General features: G+C 36.1%; 1 protein-coding gene across 1 annotated transcript in view; it reads right to left on the bottom strand.

The window, feature by feature from the left end:
- Mccc1 (Methylcrotonoyl-CoA carboxylase 1) overlaps positions 1-15,310 on the bottom strand; it is a 138,089-nt gene that overhangs the window by 87,339 nt on the left and 35,440 nt on the right. Inside the window, exons 4-5 of the mRNA XM_067149707.2 lie at positions 14,151-14,298; positions 1,715-1,948 (exon numbers count right to left, since the gene is read on the bottom strand). Coding sequence (XP_067005808.2) covers positions 1,715-1,948; positions 14,151-14,298 — 382 coding nt within the window. The remainder of the gene's footprint in view (positions 1-1,714; positions 1,949-14,150; positions 14,299-15,310) is intronic.

Below are 15,310 nucleotides of genomic sequence, written 5' to 3'. Positions count from 1 at the left end.
AGACTTGGATGTCATTTCCCCAGCCCGCACGACGGGGGAGCTCGCGGCCATCTTTAAAGGGCCAGGTTATGAGGAATTCTTTCTTTTCAGGCAAGACGTGTATGTGACAGCGGTTCTTTCTTTCTTTTTTTTTTTTTTTACTTGTCTATAGAGGTGTGGCTTACATATGAACTTGGCACTAAGGAATTAGTTGAATTAGTATATCTTGTAAATACAATGATTGTTTAATGGACCTGTGTTCGCATCCATATATATATTTCTATGCGGGATAGGGAGAGATATGCCTGTAGTAGTAGATTCAAACTTGCTATTTGTGTGTGTACTCCCCAATTTGTATGGGGACCCCTTTTCAATGGCTTTATTTCTGCAAGACAATTCTGATCCTAGCATCATGTCCTTTTATTTGTAGGTCTATTGATGCTGTTCCATGTAGGGGAGATGTTCTTTTTTTGGGTTCAATGATCTACTTCTCCACGCCGAGTCATCGAGCTATTTCATGTTGTCTTTGGGAAATTACAGATGTAAGCCTTTAGGGCATTTACCTTTTGCACTACGAGTGCAATCTATTGTAAAGGAAAGTTGGATATGAACACAGAAACTTATGCTTTGTAAAATTATATATTATTATACTCTCGTCGCAAGAACCCAGTAAACGACTGTCTGCCAACTGCAGTTAGGCTGGTGCATTTATCTGGTAACAGGTAAGCAGGTAAGTTCGATTATGCATTGTTGTTTATGCCCTGTAGGGTATAATAGATGTAACTTGCATTCTGGAGATCATAGGTTCGAAACTCATCATCAACACCCCTTGTTTTCCCCTATTTTTACACCAGGCATATACGAGGGCTTTTATTATGGCCACGGCTCTTCTTCTCCAGTCCTCCTCTTTAAACAATAATCACCATCATCACCACCACTTGCCTTTTCCTATCTGATAGTTGTCGAAAACTTATACGATTATGTATTTATAAAAACCACATACAACCTACTTTTTAGATTTGACTATTATGTGTGTTTACTTGGCAGTAAATATATGTGAATCCCTCCTGGTTGATGTATGTGACAGCCCTCTGACGATCGGGACACGTAATTCTGATATGTATCTAGTCGAAGTGACCTATAATTCAATTGAAATTACCCCATGTATATAATAAAATATGTTGGTTGCCAAGAATTGTATTCAAGTTGACAGTTACCGGACTGTCCCTTTGTCAGTCTCTTGAAAAGCGAAAAATTTTAAGATCTATCTCCCCGTACATGTCAAATTAATTTCTGCGATTTAGCAGACTAACCTTTCTTCCCAGAATCGTCTCAACATGATAATACAAATTGCATGTTTCATGGTACATAACCTCTGATTGTGATTCACTCCTCTCATTTGAGGTTAAACAGTGTTCTCGGCAGTGTTTAAACATGACCGGTTGAACATCAGTTTTAGACAGTGTCTAAGTGATAAATAACGTCTCTGCAATGCGGCAGCCATACTTAGGCATTGTTTAACCATAGACATCGTCTAAACACCGTTTCTGCAATCAGCCCCAAATGTGTCACTAGAGATCTTTTACATGCCGACATGGTATGCCGAATGATCCACAGAAAAATAATTCAACGGAACTGATATAACAGAGAAGGGGAAAATATTACAAAGAAAAGAGCTCTTTATTGATTGACACAAAGTTGTTAGGAATAAGAGGTCAGTTTCTTTTTGACTTACAGCAGGAGCTTCCTCGATGATTTTCTGATGGCGGCGCTGTACACTGCAGTCACGTTCAAATAAATGAACACAATTACCATGCTGGTCTCCAAAGATCTGAACTTCCACATGTCGGGGTTCTTCTACAAACTTCTCCAGCAAGACTGCTTGGTCACCAAATGCCTTAAGGGATTCTCTCTGAGCAGACTCAAGCTGACTCTTAAATTCCCCAGCATTTCTTGCTATTCTCATGCCCTGCAAGCCACAAAGTCCAAAATTAGTTTTAAGAGAAGTAGAACATCTTTCTTTCTAACCACTCATCTAGATTACAAAACTTACAGAAACTTGTGGAACAGTAAACAAGGAAAAATGTTGGGAGAAAGAATATCCAACAGATAGCTGCCCCTGTTAGGGAATCTAACCAATCAGTTCACACAGAACAATTTTAAGATAATAATTATTTGTGTGCTTTGTTTTATTGCTACAATCAATCAAGTCAATCAATCACTACTGATCTGCATTTATGGCAGTCGCTCAGGTGGCAGATTCCCTATCTGTTGTTTTCCTAGCCTTTTCTTAAATGATTGCAAAAAAACTGGAAATTTATAGAACATCTCCCTTGGTAAGATATTCCAATCCCCAACTCCCCTTCTTATAAACAAATATTTTCCCCAATTTGTCCTCTTGAATTCCAACTTTATCTTCATACTGTGATCTTTCCTACTTTTAATAATGTTATTTGCTTTACATCCCACTAACTACTTTTTAAGGTCTTCGGAGACGCCGAGGTGCCGGAATTTAGTCCCGCAGGAGTTCTTTAACGTGCCAGTAAATCTACCGACACGGGGCTGTCGTATTTGAGCACCTTCAAATACCACCGGACTGAGCCAGGATCGAACCTGCCAAGTTGGGGTTAAAAGGCCAGCGCCTTAACCGCCTGAGCCACTCAGCCCGGCTTTCCTACTTTTAAAGACACCACTCAAACTTATTCCTCTACTAATGTCATTCCATGCCATCTCTCCACTGACAGCTCGAACATACCACTTATTGCAAGTTATGAATCTCATTTTTTGGTCCGTATTGAGTTTCAATATAATAATAAAATCTAATTTTTATTTTTAAAACATTCTCTACCTTTTCAATATATTTTCTTATTACTTTACAAATTTTACTTTATTGTTTGTAAGAATACTTTAACTTTAGAATTCCTTTAAACCATGTCCACCTTAAGATGTTAACAGAGCTATACAGATCTTTCTCTGTATAGTTCTGCAATATGCTGTGCACCCGATTTGTGTATCCCCTCCACTTCCTATTACTAACGGGAGGCTGGATGGCTTTGACCTGTGTTGGAGAAGCCATTTTGACAGTTTACTTTTGTCTTTTGTAACAGATAGACGTGCCATGTAGGCTCCGGTATTTTTCCAGGGTTTACCCTGGTTCCTACCCTTTTGGGTGGGAAGTCTTGTAAGTGACGTTTTATTTTTTACTTCTTCTACCTATTGATTGTGTTTGATACGTAAATTGACCTTGTGTCTTTAATAGTTCTGATCTTGGATTATCCACTCCGACCTCCTCTCGTTATTATTTGGGAGCAGATTTAATCATTAGTTCATTACTGACCCTTTTTCCTAAATCCCATTATTCTTCTGGTTTCTGGTTTTAATTAATTCTGGTTGTCAGTAATGTTGATTCAGTCCTTCTGTTATGGAGGCTATCAAACTTGTGTTTTTCCATTTGTAATTCTGTATCCATTGAATGTCAGTTAAGTCGTGTAGTATTATCTTTAATGGGACGTTTTGGGCCATTTTCCTAAATTCTATTGTTTAATCTTGGTTTTAATTACTGGTGGCCGATAACTTAAAAATGCCTATCTGTTCTCTATGTTAACCTTTTTAACATAATTCACCTTGTGGTGGTAACTTGTTAATCACTAATTGTCATTAATTATGTACTGAGAAAATTGAAATCATCACTTAAATTTTCTTTTTCAGATTAGAGACTTGAGTCTGATTGGACCGAGATCGGGTGAACGTCGCAGATTGATTTGACTTCAGTTTGGTCTTGTGGATTTGGTGGTGATATTTACTGATCTTACATTTATTTCACCACTTCATCAGATGATTTGTGGTGTCATTCGTTCTTATTCTCCTGCAATTTAATTAGTAATTTATTGAATTAAGCAGTTACTTCTGCTTGACTTGAGTTTGGTCTTGTGGATTTGATGGTGATATTTACTGATCTTACATTTATTTCACCACTTCATTGGGATGATTTGTGGTGTCATCCATTTGTTATTCTTCTGCATTCAATTAGAAATTCATTGAATTAAGCAGTTACTTCTGCTTGACTTGAGTTTGCTCTAGAAGACTTAAAGGTGATATCTAATGATCTCACATTTATTTTACCACTTCATTGGATGATTTGTGGTGTCATCCATTTCTTATTCTCCTGCAATTTAATTAGAAAACCTTTGGATTAAGGAGTGACTTCTTCGTGACTTGTCCTTGCTCTACCTTGCTCCACTTTCGGTTGTAAGCATTTCTCCTTATTCTTGTTGGTTTTTTTTTTTTTGTTTTTTTTGTTTTTTGTGGGGGGGTTTATCTAACGTTGCCCTCTGATTTTAATTCTATTAATTTTAAGTTCTCTACCTTAATTGATTTTGGAATTATCCCTATTTGAGTCCCTTGTACGGTGGGTTTTCATATGAATTATTATATGTGAGGGCATTTGCTTTTGATTTCCGCTCCCTGGTAACTTAAAATACCCTGTTCTTGTGTTAACACCGTACTAAGGTTTTGGTTTCGTTTTTCTCCGCTTAACCTTGTCAATTAATTTAATTGTTAAACTACCAGTTCTTTCTTCCTTGAGCTATTATTTCTAAATCATCCAATTATTTACTGATTTACTTATCGATTCCCTTGAGGACTTGTGTAATACTCATATACTGTTGTTATGAAATTCTACTATTTCTAAAACCCATGATAATGGTTCTGAACTAATCTCTAAAATTTACTATATTAATTCTTTTTTTTTTTAAAGGGTGGTCATTATTGCAATGATCCACTATAAGCCGCTCTCCACACATTTACCCCTTGAGGTAAGTTGCCTTGCTTCTTGCTTGAACTAATTTATTTCTGTTCCTTTTAATTTACTGCTTCGGGTGTAGTGACTCTCTGTTGCAATTTATTGTTTGTTTTTTCTGGGTGTCAATGTAGTCGCACAGTGTGTGTTAATTTTTATCTTGCCTGATCACTGTGCACTGTAATCCGTACTGTTATTGTATTATTTATTATCTGTCACCAGGCTCGTTATTGTGTATTTTTCTTAACTACCACTGTGCCATTCATATTTAATTTGCCCTTATATTATGGGCATCATCAGCCATGTTTCTACCTCAAAATTATGAAAATATAATCAGGATCCTGTTTATATTTGAACTTACATTACTCCTTAAATATAATGAAAGTAATTTAAAATGTGCTTTTGCATTACAATAGGTGTCCACATTTGACTAGTTAAAGATGGCTTATAGGATTATGTATATACATAGAATGAAATACTGAAATCTAATATAAAATTATTGGAATAACACCAAAATATTTTAAATTTTAAATTGTTCAACAACTTTGGCAGGTTTATGCACTTAGTCTTGTTGTCCACTGGTATATTGGTTCATATTTGAACACGTACCCTTAAAAATACAATTTTAATTCACATTGGATGTTCTCTAAGTTATTAATCTGGTTAAATGTCTATTAAATTTTGTTTACTATCATACTTAAATACCATTAACATTGTAAAATAAACTAATAACTAGGTTTGTGACTTATTAAAAGGTGTTGGCTTGTAGAATACAGCAGTTCTGTGTTTTTTTCTTATTCTTACAACTAAACAACAACAAACATCTAAATAACTCAACAACATCCATTTAATTTATTACATGTTTTTCAAATAAATTTAATAGGATATACCCATAAACATAGGACTGCTGTATTCTACAAGCCAACACCTTTTAATAAGTCACAACCTAGTTATTAGTTTATTTTACAATGTTAATGGTATTTAAGTATGATAGTAAACAAAATTTACTAGACATTTAACCAGATTAATAACTTAGAGAACATCCAACGTGAATTAAAATTGTATTTTAATAGTACGTGTTCAAAAATAAATCAATATACTAGTGAACAACAAGACTAAGTGCAAAGTTGTTGAACAATTTTAAATTTAAAATATTTTAGTGCTATTCCAATAATTTTATATTAAATTTCAGTATTTCACTCTCTCTCGCTCTCTCTCTCTCTCTCTCTCTCTCTCTATATATATATATATATATACATACACACATAATCCTATAAGCCATCTCTTTAACTAGTCAAATGTGGATACTTATTGTAACGCAAAAGCACATTTTAAATAACTTTCATTATATTTAAGGAGTAATGTAAGTTCAACTATAAACAGCATCCTGATTATATTTTCATGATTTTGAAGTAGAAACATGGCTGATGATGCCCATAATATAAGGCCAAACATGTCCCATTTATGAAATTAACAATAATGTAAAATTTATAATGTAATAAGAAAATATATATTGAAAAAGTGGAAAAAAAAATTAAAATAAAAATTAGATTTTAATAACATACCCCTTAGTCAAGCAGCTCATCTCCTTTCTCCCAAGTCTTCCCAGCCCAAACTTTGCAACAATTTTGTAACACTACTCTTTTGTCAGGAATCACCCAGAACAAATCGAGCTGATTTTCTTTGGATTTTTTCCAGTTCTTGAATCAAGTAATCCTAGTGAGGGTCCCATATACAGGAACCATCCTCAAGGTGGGGTCTTACCAGAGACTTATATGCGCTCTCCTTTACATCCTTACCACAACCCCTAAATATCCTCATAACCATGTGTACAGATCTGTACCCTTTATTTACAATCATATTTATGTGATTGCCCCAATGAAGATCTTTCCTTATATTAACACCTAGGTACTTACAATGATCCCCAAAAGGACCTTTCACCCCATCAATGCAGTAATTAAAACTGAGAGGACTTTTCCTATTTGTGAAACTCACAACCTGCCTTTTAACACCGTTTATCATCATACCATTGCCTACTGTCCGTCTCACAACATTATTGAGGTCATTTTGAAGTTGCTCACATTCTTGTAACTTATTTATTACTCTGTACAGAATAACATCATCTGCAAAAAGCCTTATCTCTGATTCCACTTCTTTACTCATAGCACTGATATATAAGAAAACATAAAGGTCCAATAATAGTCTCAAGGAATTCCCATCTTAATTATTACCGGGTCAGATAAAGCTTCGCCTACTCTAATTTTCTGAGTTCTATTTTCAGTCACTCTTTTGTCTAGTCCAATTGCACTCATTTTTGCCAGTAGTCTCCCACGATCCACCCTATCAAATGCCTTAGATAGGTCAACCGCGATACAGTCCACTTGACCTCCTGAATCCAGGATATCTGCTATATCTTGCTGGAATCCTACAAGTTGAGCTTCAGTGCTACTTTTCTAGCAAGCGGGTTATATGGTTATCTGTTGGATTTCCTGTCATTTACTTTATTGAAATTTTAAGCAATTTCACAGTCATGTCATGGAATACAAGTGATGTCTGATTATTGTAATCAAATTACAGTATATCTGTAAAGTGCCATGTATTTTGAGTAGTATAACATGTAAGTTATGTTTATGCATATTTGTACGTATATCTGTACTGTTCATATTGTATCAATGCTTGGACACAAAATAATAATTTATAAAAAGCTAGAATGTGCACTAATGATACATTTTATAGTTCATGCTGAGAGACAAGGTAGTGTTATATGATTATACTTTTCTCATTCCATACTAGTTTACATTTAATCAGTACTTAAATCCCACAGAACAACAACTAGTTCTGTATTCATTTCCCTCTACTGCAGAGCAAAGCAATATTCATACAAGAACTGTTTTAATTTGAATGTTTTAAATTTGAAATAATGAATAATTTGTATTTTTCTTGTGGTCCCTTGACATTCTTATACAACAAAATGTTAAAAAGTTGTGTTTAATTTGAATACTATATTCTTTAATTGAAAGTAAAAATACCATATTGGAACATACATATTTTCAAAAATTATGTTTAAGGATGACTGAACACTGTCTGGGTGAAAAAATAGGGCAGAATCATGCTGGTGCTGGAAATGGAACTGTAGTTGTTGCAAAGCTAAAAAAAGGTTGATGCTCTTGACCACCTGAGGATATGTTATGTTCCTTTAGTTTTTCTACATAGCATATTTTGAGTTCTGGTAACTGGGAAAATCTGCTTGTTAGGCCTAAACCCAAACTCCACATGGATTTAATATCTGTCATTAATTGCAGATGGATTAAGTGACAAAAGCTGGGCTTTGCTACAGACCAAAAACTGATAACAGAACTAACAGTGCTATTGTTTAGCATAAAGTGCTTGTGGTACAGTGTGCCACAACAGGATACCTGATCTTGTCTCCCTGAACAGCACTGAGACCAGGGAGCCTTTTGAATTCGAGATGGGACAGTACAGGGTGTGATTTTTTAAAAATCGAACTTGTGGTTAATTCAAATTTAATTTTGGGACCCTTCAGATTCAAATTAGCCAAATTCTACTGCAGTATGTAAGAGACACCAGATAAATTGTTTAAATAATAAACAAGATACAATATTTAAAAGATGCTATGAGGGTACTATCCAGAACATGTTTTAGAGGGATGAGTAATGCATAAGAATGGAAGGGGGAGAGGGGTGTCACGACATGAATACAATGACACATATACAGTAATTTTGCAAAGAATCTTGATGTTCATTATGTAGTGATCATAACACTTTTACAGAATTAAACCACCTTCACTACTGTCACTACTGTCTGACAATGGTAGATGAATTACCTCACAGGAGCGTTCTCAACTACTTTCTGCACAGTCATCCTGAAGTCAGCTGCATTTGGAAAAACCAAAAGTAAATTTAAATATATTTGGTATCCAATCTGTCAGTAACAGGTACAACAAACAAATTAAAACACAAAAAGATTTTTCCCTCCTTATTGTAGATCAACTTCTGTACGTATTTCCTTTTTTATTTAAGGAGAAATCTATTTGTATCTATCTATCTATCACATGGCTGTGCAAGAGCTTCTTGAAATATTTTGATGAACCTCATATTCAAATTTAAATTCTCCATACAAATACTCTATTTCATGAGGAAATACTACAGAATAAATATGGTTTAAAAATTCACTATCAAATATTTGTTCTGTGCGTACTTTTCATAGAATGAAGATGTATGAGCTTGCCAAACACATCAAAGTATATCCAATAATTTAGCTAGGACTTCCCTCCATCTATCAGCCATGGGAGCATAGCACTGCTGTAGTTTTAGCTTGGATGAATTTCTCTTTATTATTGATCCAACAAAGCAAATAAAAGATTTTGGAGCATCAAAAAGAATGAACGAAACAGGTAAAATTACAAATCCCACAAGAAACTTGTCCCATTTCTGCTTTATCAAACATACGATTTGAATTTGGGGTCATATCATCATCTTCATTTCCCGTTTCCAGCTTCCCGGGTCGGGTTGTGAATCAAGGACCTCCATCGCTGCCTATCTCTCCACCACTTTTCTCCTTTTTTTAAGTACATATTCTGGTTTTCCTCCCCTCTTCTCTATGCACTCCCACACTGAATCTGTCCATCTCTTTCGGGGTCTTCCTCGTTGTCCCTTTCCTGTTAACTTCTCTGAAAAAATATTTTCTGGCACTCTCTCTCTTCTCCCAATCTCATCATGTGCACATACCACTTTAGCTTTGTTGTTTCAAGATTCCTGTCTTTTTCCTTATCTCTTCATTTCTAATTCTATCCTTTCCGGTCTTGCCATCGATACCTCTTAGGAATTTCATCTCCGCTGCCCGTATTCTACTCTCCTCTCATTTTGTTGTAGTCCACGATCCAGCTGCTTAATTTAGTATGGGTTCACAGTAGGTTGAATATAATACTTTCGTACATTTCTTCGGGACATCTTGGTTCCACAAAATACCCCTTACACTCTTGGGGTACAGTGGTGAAAGACAGACATATAAAATCTGAGTTAGGGAAGGCCCTTAGTAAAGTTTCATCATCATTATCATCATCATCATCATCCTAAACCATCTCCAGTTTGCCAGGTGTGGTATATGAGCCTCCTCCATCTCATCCTGTCCTTTTACCATTCTTCCTCCACCAACTTATCCCAATCATGACCTCTCAGCAGTACATCGTTCTTAACTAAATCTATCCATTTCCTTCGTGGCCTTCCCACGGGTTGTCTTCCTTCTAATTTTCTGTCAAATTCCTTCCTTCCAGTTCTGTTTACTGGCATCCTCTTCATGTGACCAAACCACTTCAGTCTTGATATCTGAATCTTATTGAGAAGAGAATCATCTATTCCTACTACTTCTCTAATTTTCTCATTCCTAATCTTGTCTTTCCTGGTTTTCTGGATCATAGTGCGTAGGAATTTCATTTCAGCTGCATGAAGTTTAGAATTATCTCTATTGGTCAGTGTTGTGGTTTTGTGACTGTATGTAAGAATTGGTATATAATAGGATTTGTACAATGTCATTTTTGTTTTCATGGATATTTGCTTATCCCACATCAGATGTCTTACCTGGTGGTAAAATTGTGTTGCCTTATTGATTCGATTGTTCACCTCATGTTTTGCTAGGTTGTCATTTGATATAACGCTACCCAAGTATTTGAAAACTGGAATGCTGTCCAGTTGGGCTTCATTTAACATGACTATTGGTTCTGCTCCTTCCCCATACACTTTCATCACCACCGTCTTGGTCTTGCTGATTTTTAAAGCATATTTCTTAAACTCCTCATTCCAGCTTTGCATTCTCTCTCCCAATTCCTCTTCTGAGTCACTCCAGATTGCAACATCATCTGCAAATGTGAAGGCTTTGATATCTCCATGTTCTTTCCTTTTAACAGATTTCATTACTACATCCATTACAATAATAAATAGAAGTGGTGACAATGAGCTGCCCAGCTGCACTCCTCTCTTTGTTTCAAACCAGTCTGACAAACTACATCCTACTTGAATACAGCTTCTGTTCCCACTATACAAGATTTTCACTTTGTCTATGAGGCTGTCTCGCACTTGAAGTTCTTTCATGCATTGCCAAATTCTTTCCCTTGGTACACTGTTGTACGCTTTCTCAATGTCCAAAAATATTAGAAATAAAGGCTTGTTCTTCTCCCAGTATTTTTCCATTAGCATCCTAATTGCAAATATAAGGTCTGTAGTTGACCTTCCTGGTCTGAAATCATACTGCTCTTCTTCCAAAATTGGTTCAACAATATCTCTGATTCTGGTCTCTATTATTTTTTCCAATATTTTCAGGACATGAGACAGTAGTGTGATACCACGGTAATTAGTACATTTTTGTCGGCTTCCTTTCTTGAGCAGAGGTACAATGGTGACCAACATCCAGTCCTCAGGAATAGTATTTTCCTCCCATATCTTGTTGAGCAGTCTGTAGAGCCATTGGATTCCTGGAATTCCCACTGCTTTCAGCATATCTGCACTTACTTCATCTATGCCCACTGCCTTTCCTTTCTTCATGTTCTTGAGCGCATTTTCAACCTCAAGCCATGTAATTGGTGGTTCAGTTGAGTTCCTCGACTTGGCTCTCCTCTATCCGTTGTGATGTTTTCTGTATCTCCATTCAGCAGCTTTTCGAAATAGATCTTGAGTTCTTGTTTAATTTCTCCCTCTTCTTGTTCCAGAGTTCCATCATCATGTTCTATTACTTTTATGGTCTCTTGATCCCTTTGCTTGTTTTTCACTACTCTGTATAGCAATTTCATATTTCCTCTACTGTCCACTTCCAGTTTGTCTGCAAACTCATTCCATTTCTTCTCTTTTTCTTCCCTTACAATGTTCTTTACAGCAAGTTCCTTGTTCCTGTATACTCCTTGAAGTCTTTGTATTTCTTGTTCATTTTGTTCTTGTCCCTGTTTTTGTTTTTCCTTGTCCAGTGCCTTTTTTATTTGGTTTCTTTCTTTCACCGCTGTTTTCACTCTATCATTCCACCATGGTGTCTCCTTTTTTCTTTTGACAGAACTTGTAACTCCACATAGGTTTTTGGCTTCTCCCACAAAGGTGTCTTTGAAGGCCTTCCACTCTTCATTAACGCTGGTTACTTCACCCTTCGGCAAACTCTGTTGAATCCTTAGTTTGTATTCTTCCTTTATTTGGACTTCTTGCAACTTCCCAGTTTTAACCCTTGGTTTTTTCATAATAATTTTCTGCATTTCATTAGTCTTATGTTTGAAGTCTACTACCAACAATCTGTGGTCACTGTCCATGCTTACACTAGGGATGACCTTTACATATGTGATTACCCGCCACCATCTTTATTCGTGATTACATAGTCAATCAATGTTCTATACTGGCCATCCCAACTGTACCTTGTTATTCTGTGACTGTCTCTTTTTTTGAAGAATGTATTTTTGATTATAAGATCATTTCTTCTGCACAGATCTAATGGTTGTTCTCCTTCTGGGTTCCTTTGTCCAAATCCATGTGGACCAATGATGTTCTCATACCCAAGCCTGTCTACCCCAACTTGCGCATTTAGATCTCCAATAATAATAACATTTTCTTCTTCCAGGTCTTGCCGAAATTTCTCTTTGCCTTCCTCACTGCAGCCTGTCTGTGGGGCATACACTTGTATGACGGTGTACTTAGTGTTCTCCAGTTTCATGAACATTTTAATGATTCTATCACTTTTGAGGATAACTTCAGCTGTAGCATCAGTCCCTTCGTTAATTAAGAATCAACACCATTTTTCGCTACCTCCTCCTGTCCACTCCAGTATAATTTATATCCTCCACGAAATGTCTTACTTCCAATCCCTTTCCATTTGGTCTCACTTAATCCCAATATTGATATTTTTCTTCTATCCATCATGTCTAGGAGTTCTTCTACCTTTCCAGTTAATGATAGTATGTTCATAGTTCCAATTCGGTATTTGGGTCTCTTTTTTATTTGGGGTTTCCTTTCAGAACATTCTATATCATCAGCCTTACGGTCATCATACTTTACAATTGTCTGAGAGGACGTGTCAGTCCGGTCTATAATCTTCTTACATGTTATAATTCTCATGTTAGGTCCGTATTGAAATGTACGTAAATACAAAGTATGTTACAAGTGTTTATTTATATATCCACCTATTCAATACAAAGAGATCTTTTTAGAAATTAAATATTATTATAAAATGTTAAGGGACATCTTTTGCCCATATTAAGGGCATCATCAGCCTCAAATTCAAACCTGTATGGTGAAAAATCAGGATCCTGATTGCTCTTACAAGCCATAAAAAGAGGATATCATTATAGGTGTCAGTCTAAACATACAAAATATTAGAATGTCCTTGGCTAAAATTGCAGTATCAAGCTGCATGTCATAAGTTCACATGAATATAATTTCCAGAGTGCTGAAAAACTTGTTGGGGTAGGGCAGTAAACAGCTCAGTCTTTATAATGAAACAGAAATGTGCTTCCTTGAAGATGATAAGAAAAAGCAAAGCTGATACACTGTTACAGATGCCAATATCGTATGTTGTGATAAGACAACAGATCTCTTAAATGGCTGTTCAGCTGCCTATAGTCTATTTAACTGGCTGAAGGAGTGAAAGTCGAATGTGTTATGATAAGATAACAGTCTTCCTTACGTAATTATGGGAGCAAGGAAAAAGCATTTGGTTGTCTATAGATGTATTTATCTTATTTGAAGGACGAAAGTCAGAGGTTTATCGACGTTGATAGAGCTCTTTGGTGTGAAGTCTGTAACAAGAGGAGAGTGAATGCTTAGGAAGGTATTTTTGAAGAGAATGTGGGTTTAAAGAAAGGTAAAACATGGAAAATGTATAAAAACACTTACCCTCCTTATGCTCCGGAAATTATATTCATGTGAACTTATGACATGCAGCTTGATACTGCAATTTTAGCCAAGGACATTCTAATATTTTGTATGTTTAGACTGACACCTATAATGATATCCTCTTTTTATGGCTTGTAAGAGCAATCAGGATCCTGATTTTTCACCATACAGGTTTGAATTTGAGGCTGATGATGCCCTTAATATGGGCAAAACATGTCCCTTAACATTTTATAATAATATTTAATTTCTAAAAAGATCTCTTTGTATTGAATAGGTGGATATATAAATAAACACTTGTAACATACTTTGTATCTATAATCTTCTTTCCGAGGCTCTTTCTTATTGAAAGCGACTGTACTCAATACTCTCCTGCATTTTTTCTAATTACTATGAAGTTAAGGGTACCAATTAAGATGTTAAGATTGTTTGTTATGGTTTCTCTGATAACATATTTTACAACAGATAATTGCATAAGTAACAGAAGTATTTATTACCTTGCCTCCCCCACCACGAACTGCTTTTATCATGAGCGGAAATCCGATGCGCTCTGCCTCATGGTGCAACTTTTCTAAGGACTGGTCTTCTCCATGGTACCCCTCAATAATAGGTACACCTGCAGCAGCCATGATGGCTTTAGATGTGCTGAAACAGGGCTTTACTGAGACAAGTTTTCATATAAGTAACTGCTAGATCTTCCTAGTAATAATAAAGTTTTTTTAAACCACACACAGAGATATGTGAAACTGCTCCTCTAAAGGCCAGTCTCCACTGATGAACATTTAACACCAACATGTTAAATTGAACATGCCAGAATTGACATGTATGTTGTCATTGCATTTTCCAATTGACTTTGCATGTTAACTCAGAATGTTATGGTTAACACTTTTAACATGTTGGCGTGCTTTCCGCTCCATGTGGAAAACTTGTCAAGTCAATTCGTTGTTCGTGAGATGTCGGCAGAGCTTCGGCAACTTCCGTGCCGTTTCCATGCCAACAGATAGCTTAAACGATGTGCTTCATGTGAAAAAAATTAGGATTACAGTTACAAGCTACAAATACAGTATGCACACGTGTGTCGTTCTATCTGCATTATACTCAAACTTATAGTCAGAAATGGAGTGAAGCAAAGAGATCACTCTGGACTTAATTAATGATATAATAGAAAGACCTCCTTTGTGGAATGTCTAATCGAAGGAACACCGACATACAGCAAGGGAAGCCGACAGTTTTCAGGAACTCGAAATTATCTATAATTGCACCCGCGAGTGCACTGAAAAAACCTAGCCTCCCTCCGCTTCCAATACAGTCGAGAATTGCAAAAAGTTCAGAAAAGTCAGAAGTCGGGGATGGGAGCAGACGAAGTTTATACTGTGCCGAAATGCAGAGTTATCCCATGATGCAGGTGAGGCAGAAAAGCTGCTCGTAATTGTGCGTCCTTTATTATGATAGGAAGTATCTTTTCTCCAAAACTACATTAAAATCATGCTAAGGCATTCTCAGAAGGTTTTTAAATCTGAACCTGTCTTCTATTTTTAGCTCATTCAGAACGTCATCCACATTGTGCCTTTCATTGAGATATTGTCGTAGCCACATTCTCCTTTCCTTCCTTCTCAAGATCTTGTAAGAAGCAACAGTGGCAATAACAAGGGCCAGA

Source organism: Anabrus simplex, chromosome 6 (assembly GCF_040414725.1).
Source record: "Anabrus simplex isolate iqAnaSimp1 chromosome 6, ASM4041472v1, whole genome shotgun sequence".
Classification (NCBI taxonomy): Eukaryota; Metazoa; Arthropoda; class Insecta; order Orthoptera; family Tettigoniidae; genus Anabrus; species Anabrus simplex.
The sequence above is the reverse complement of the archived record's forward strand: the minus strand, read 5'-3'. Positions and strand labels throughout refer to the sequence as shown.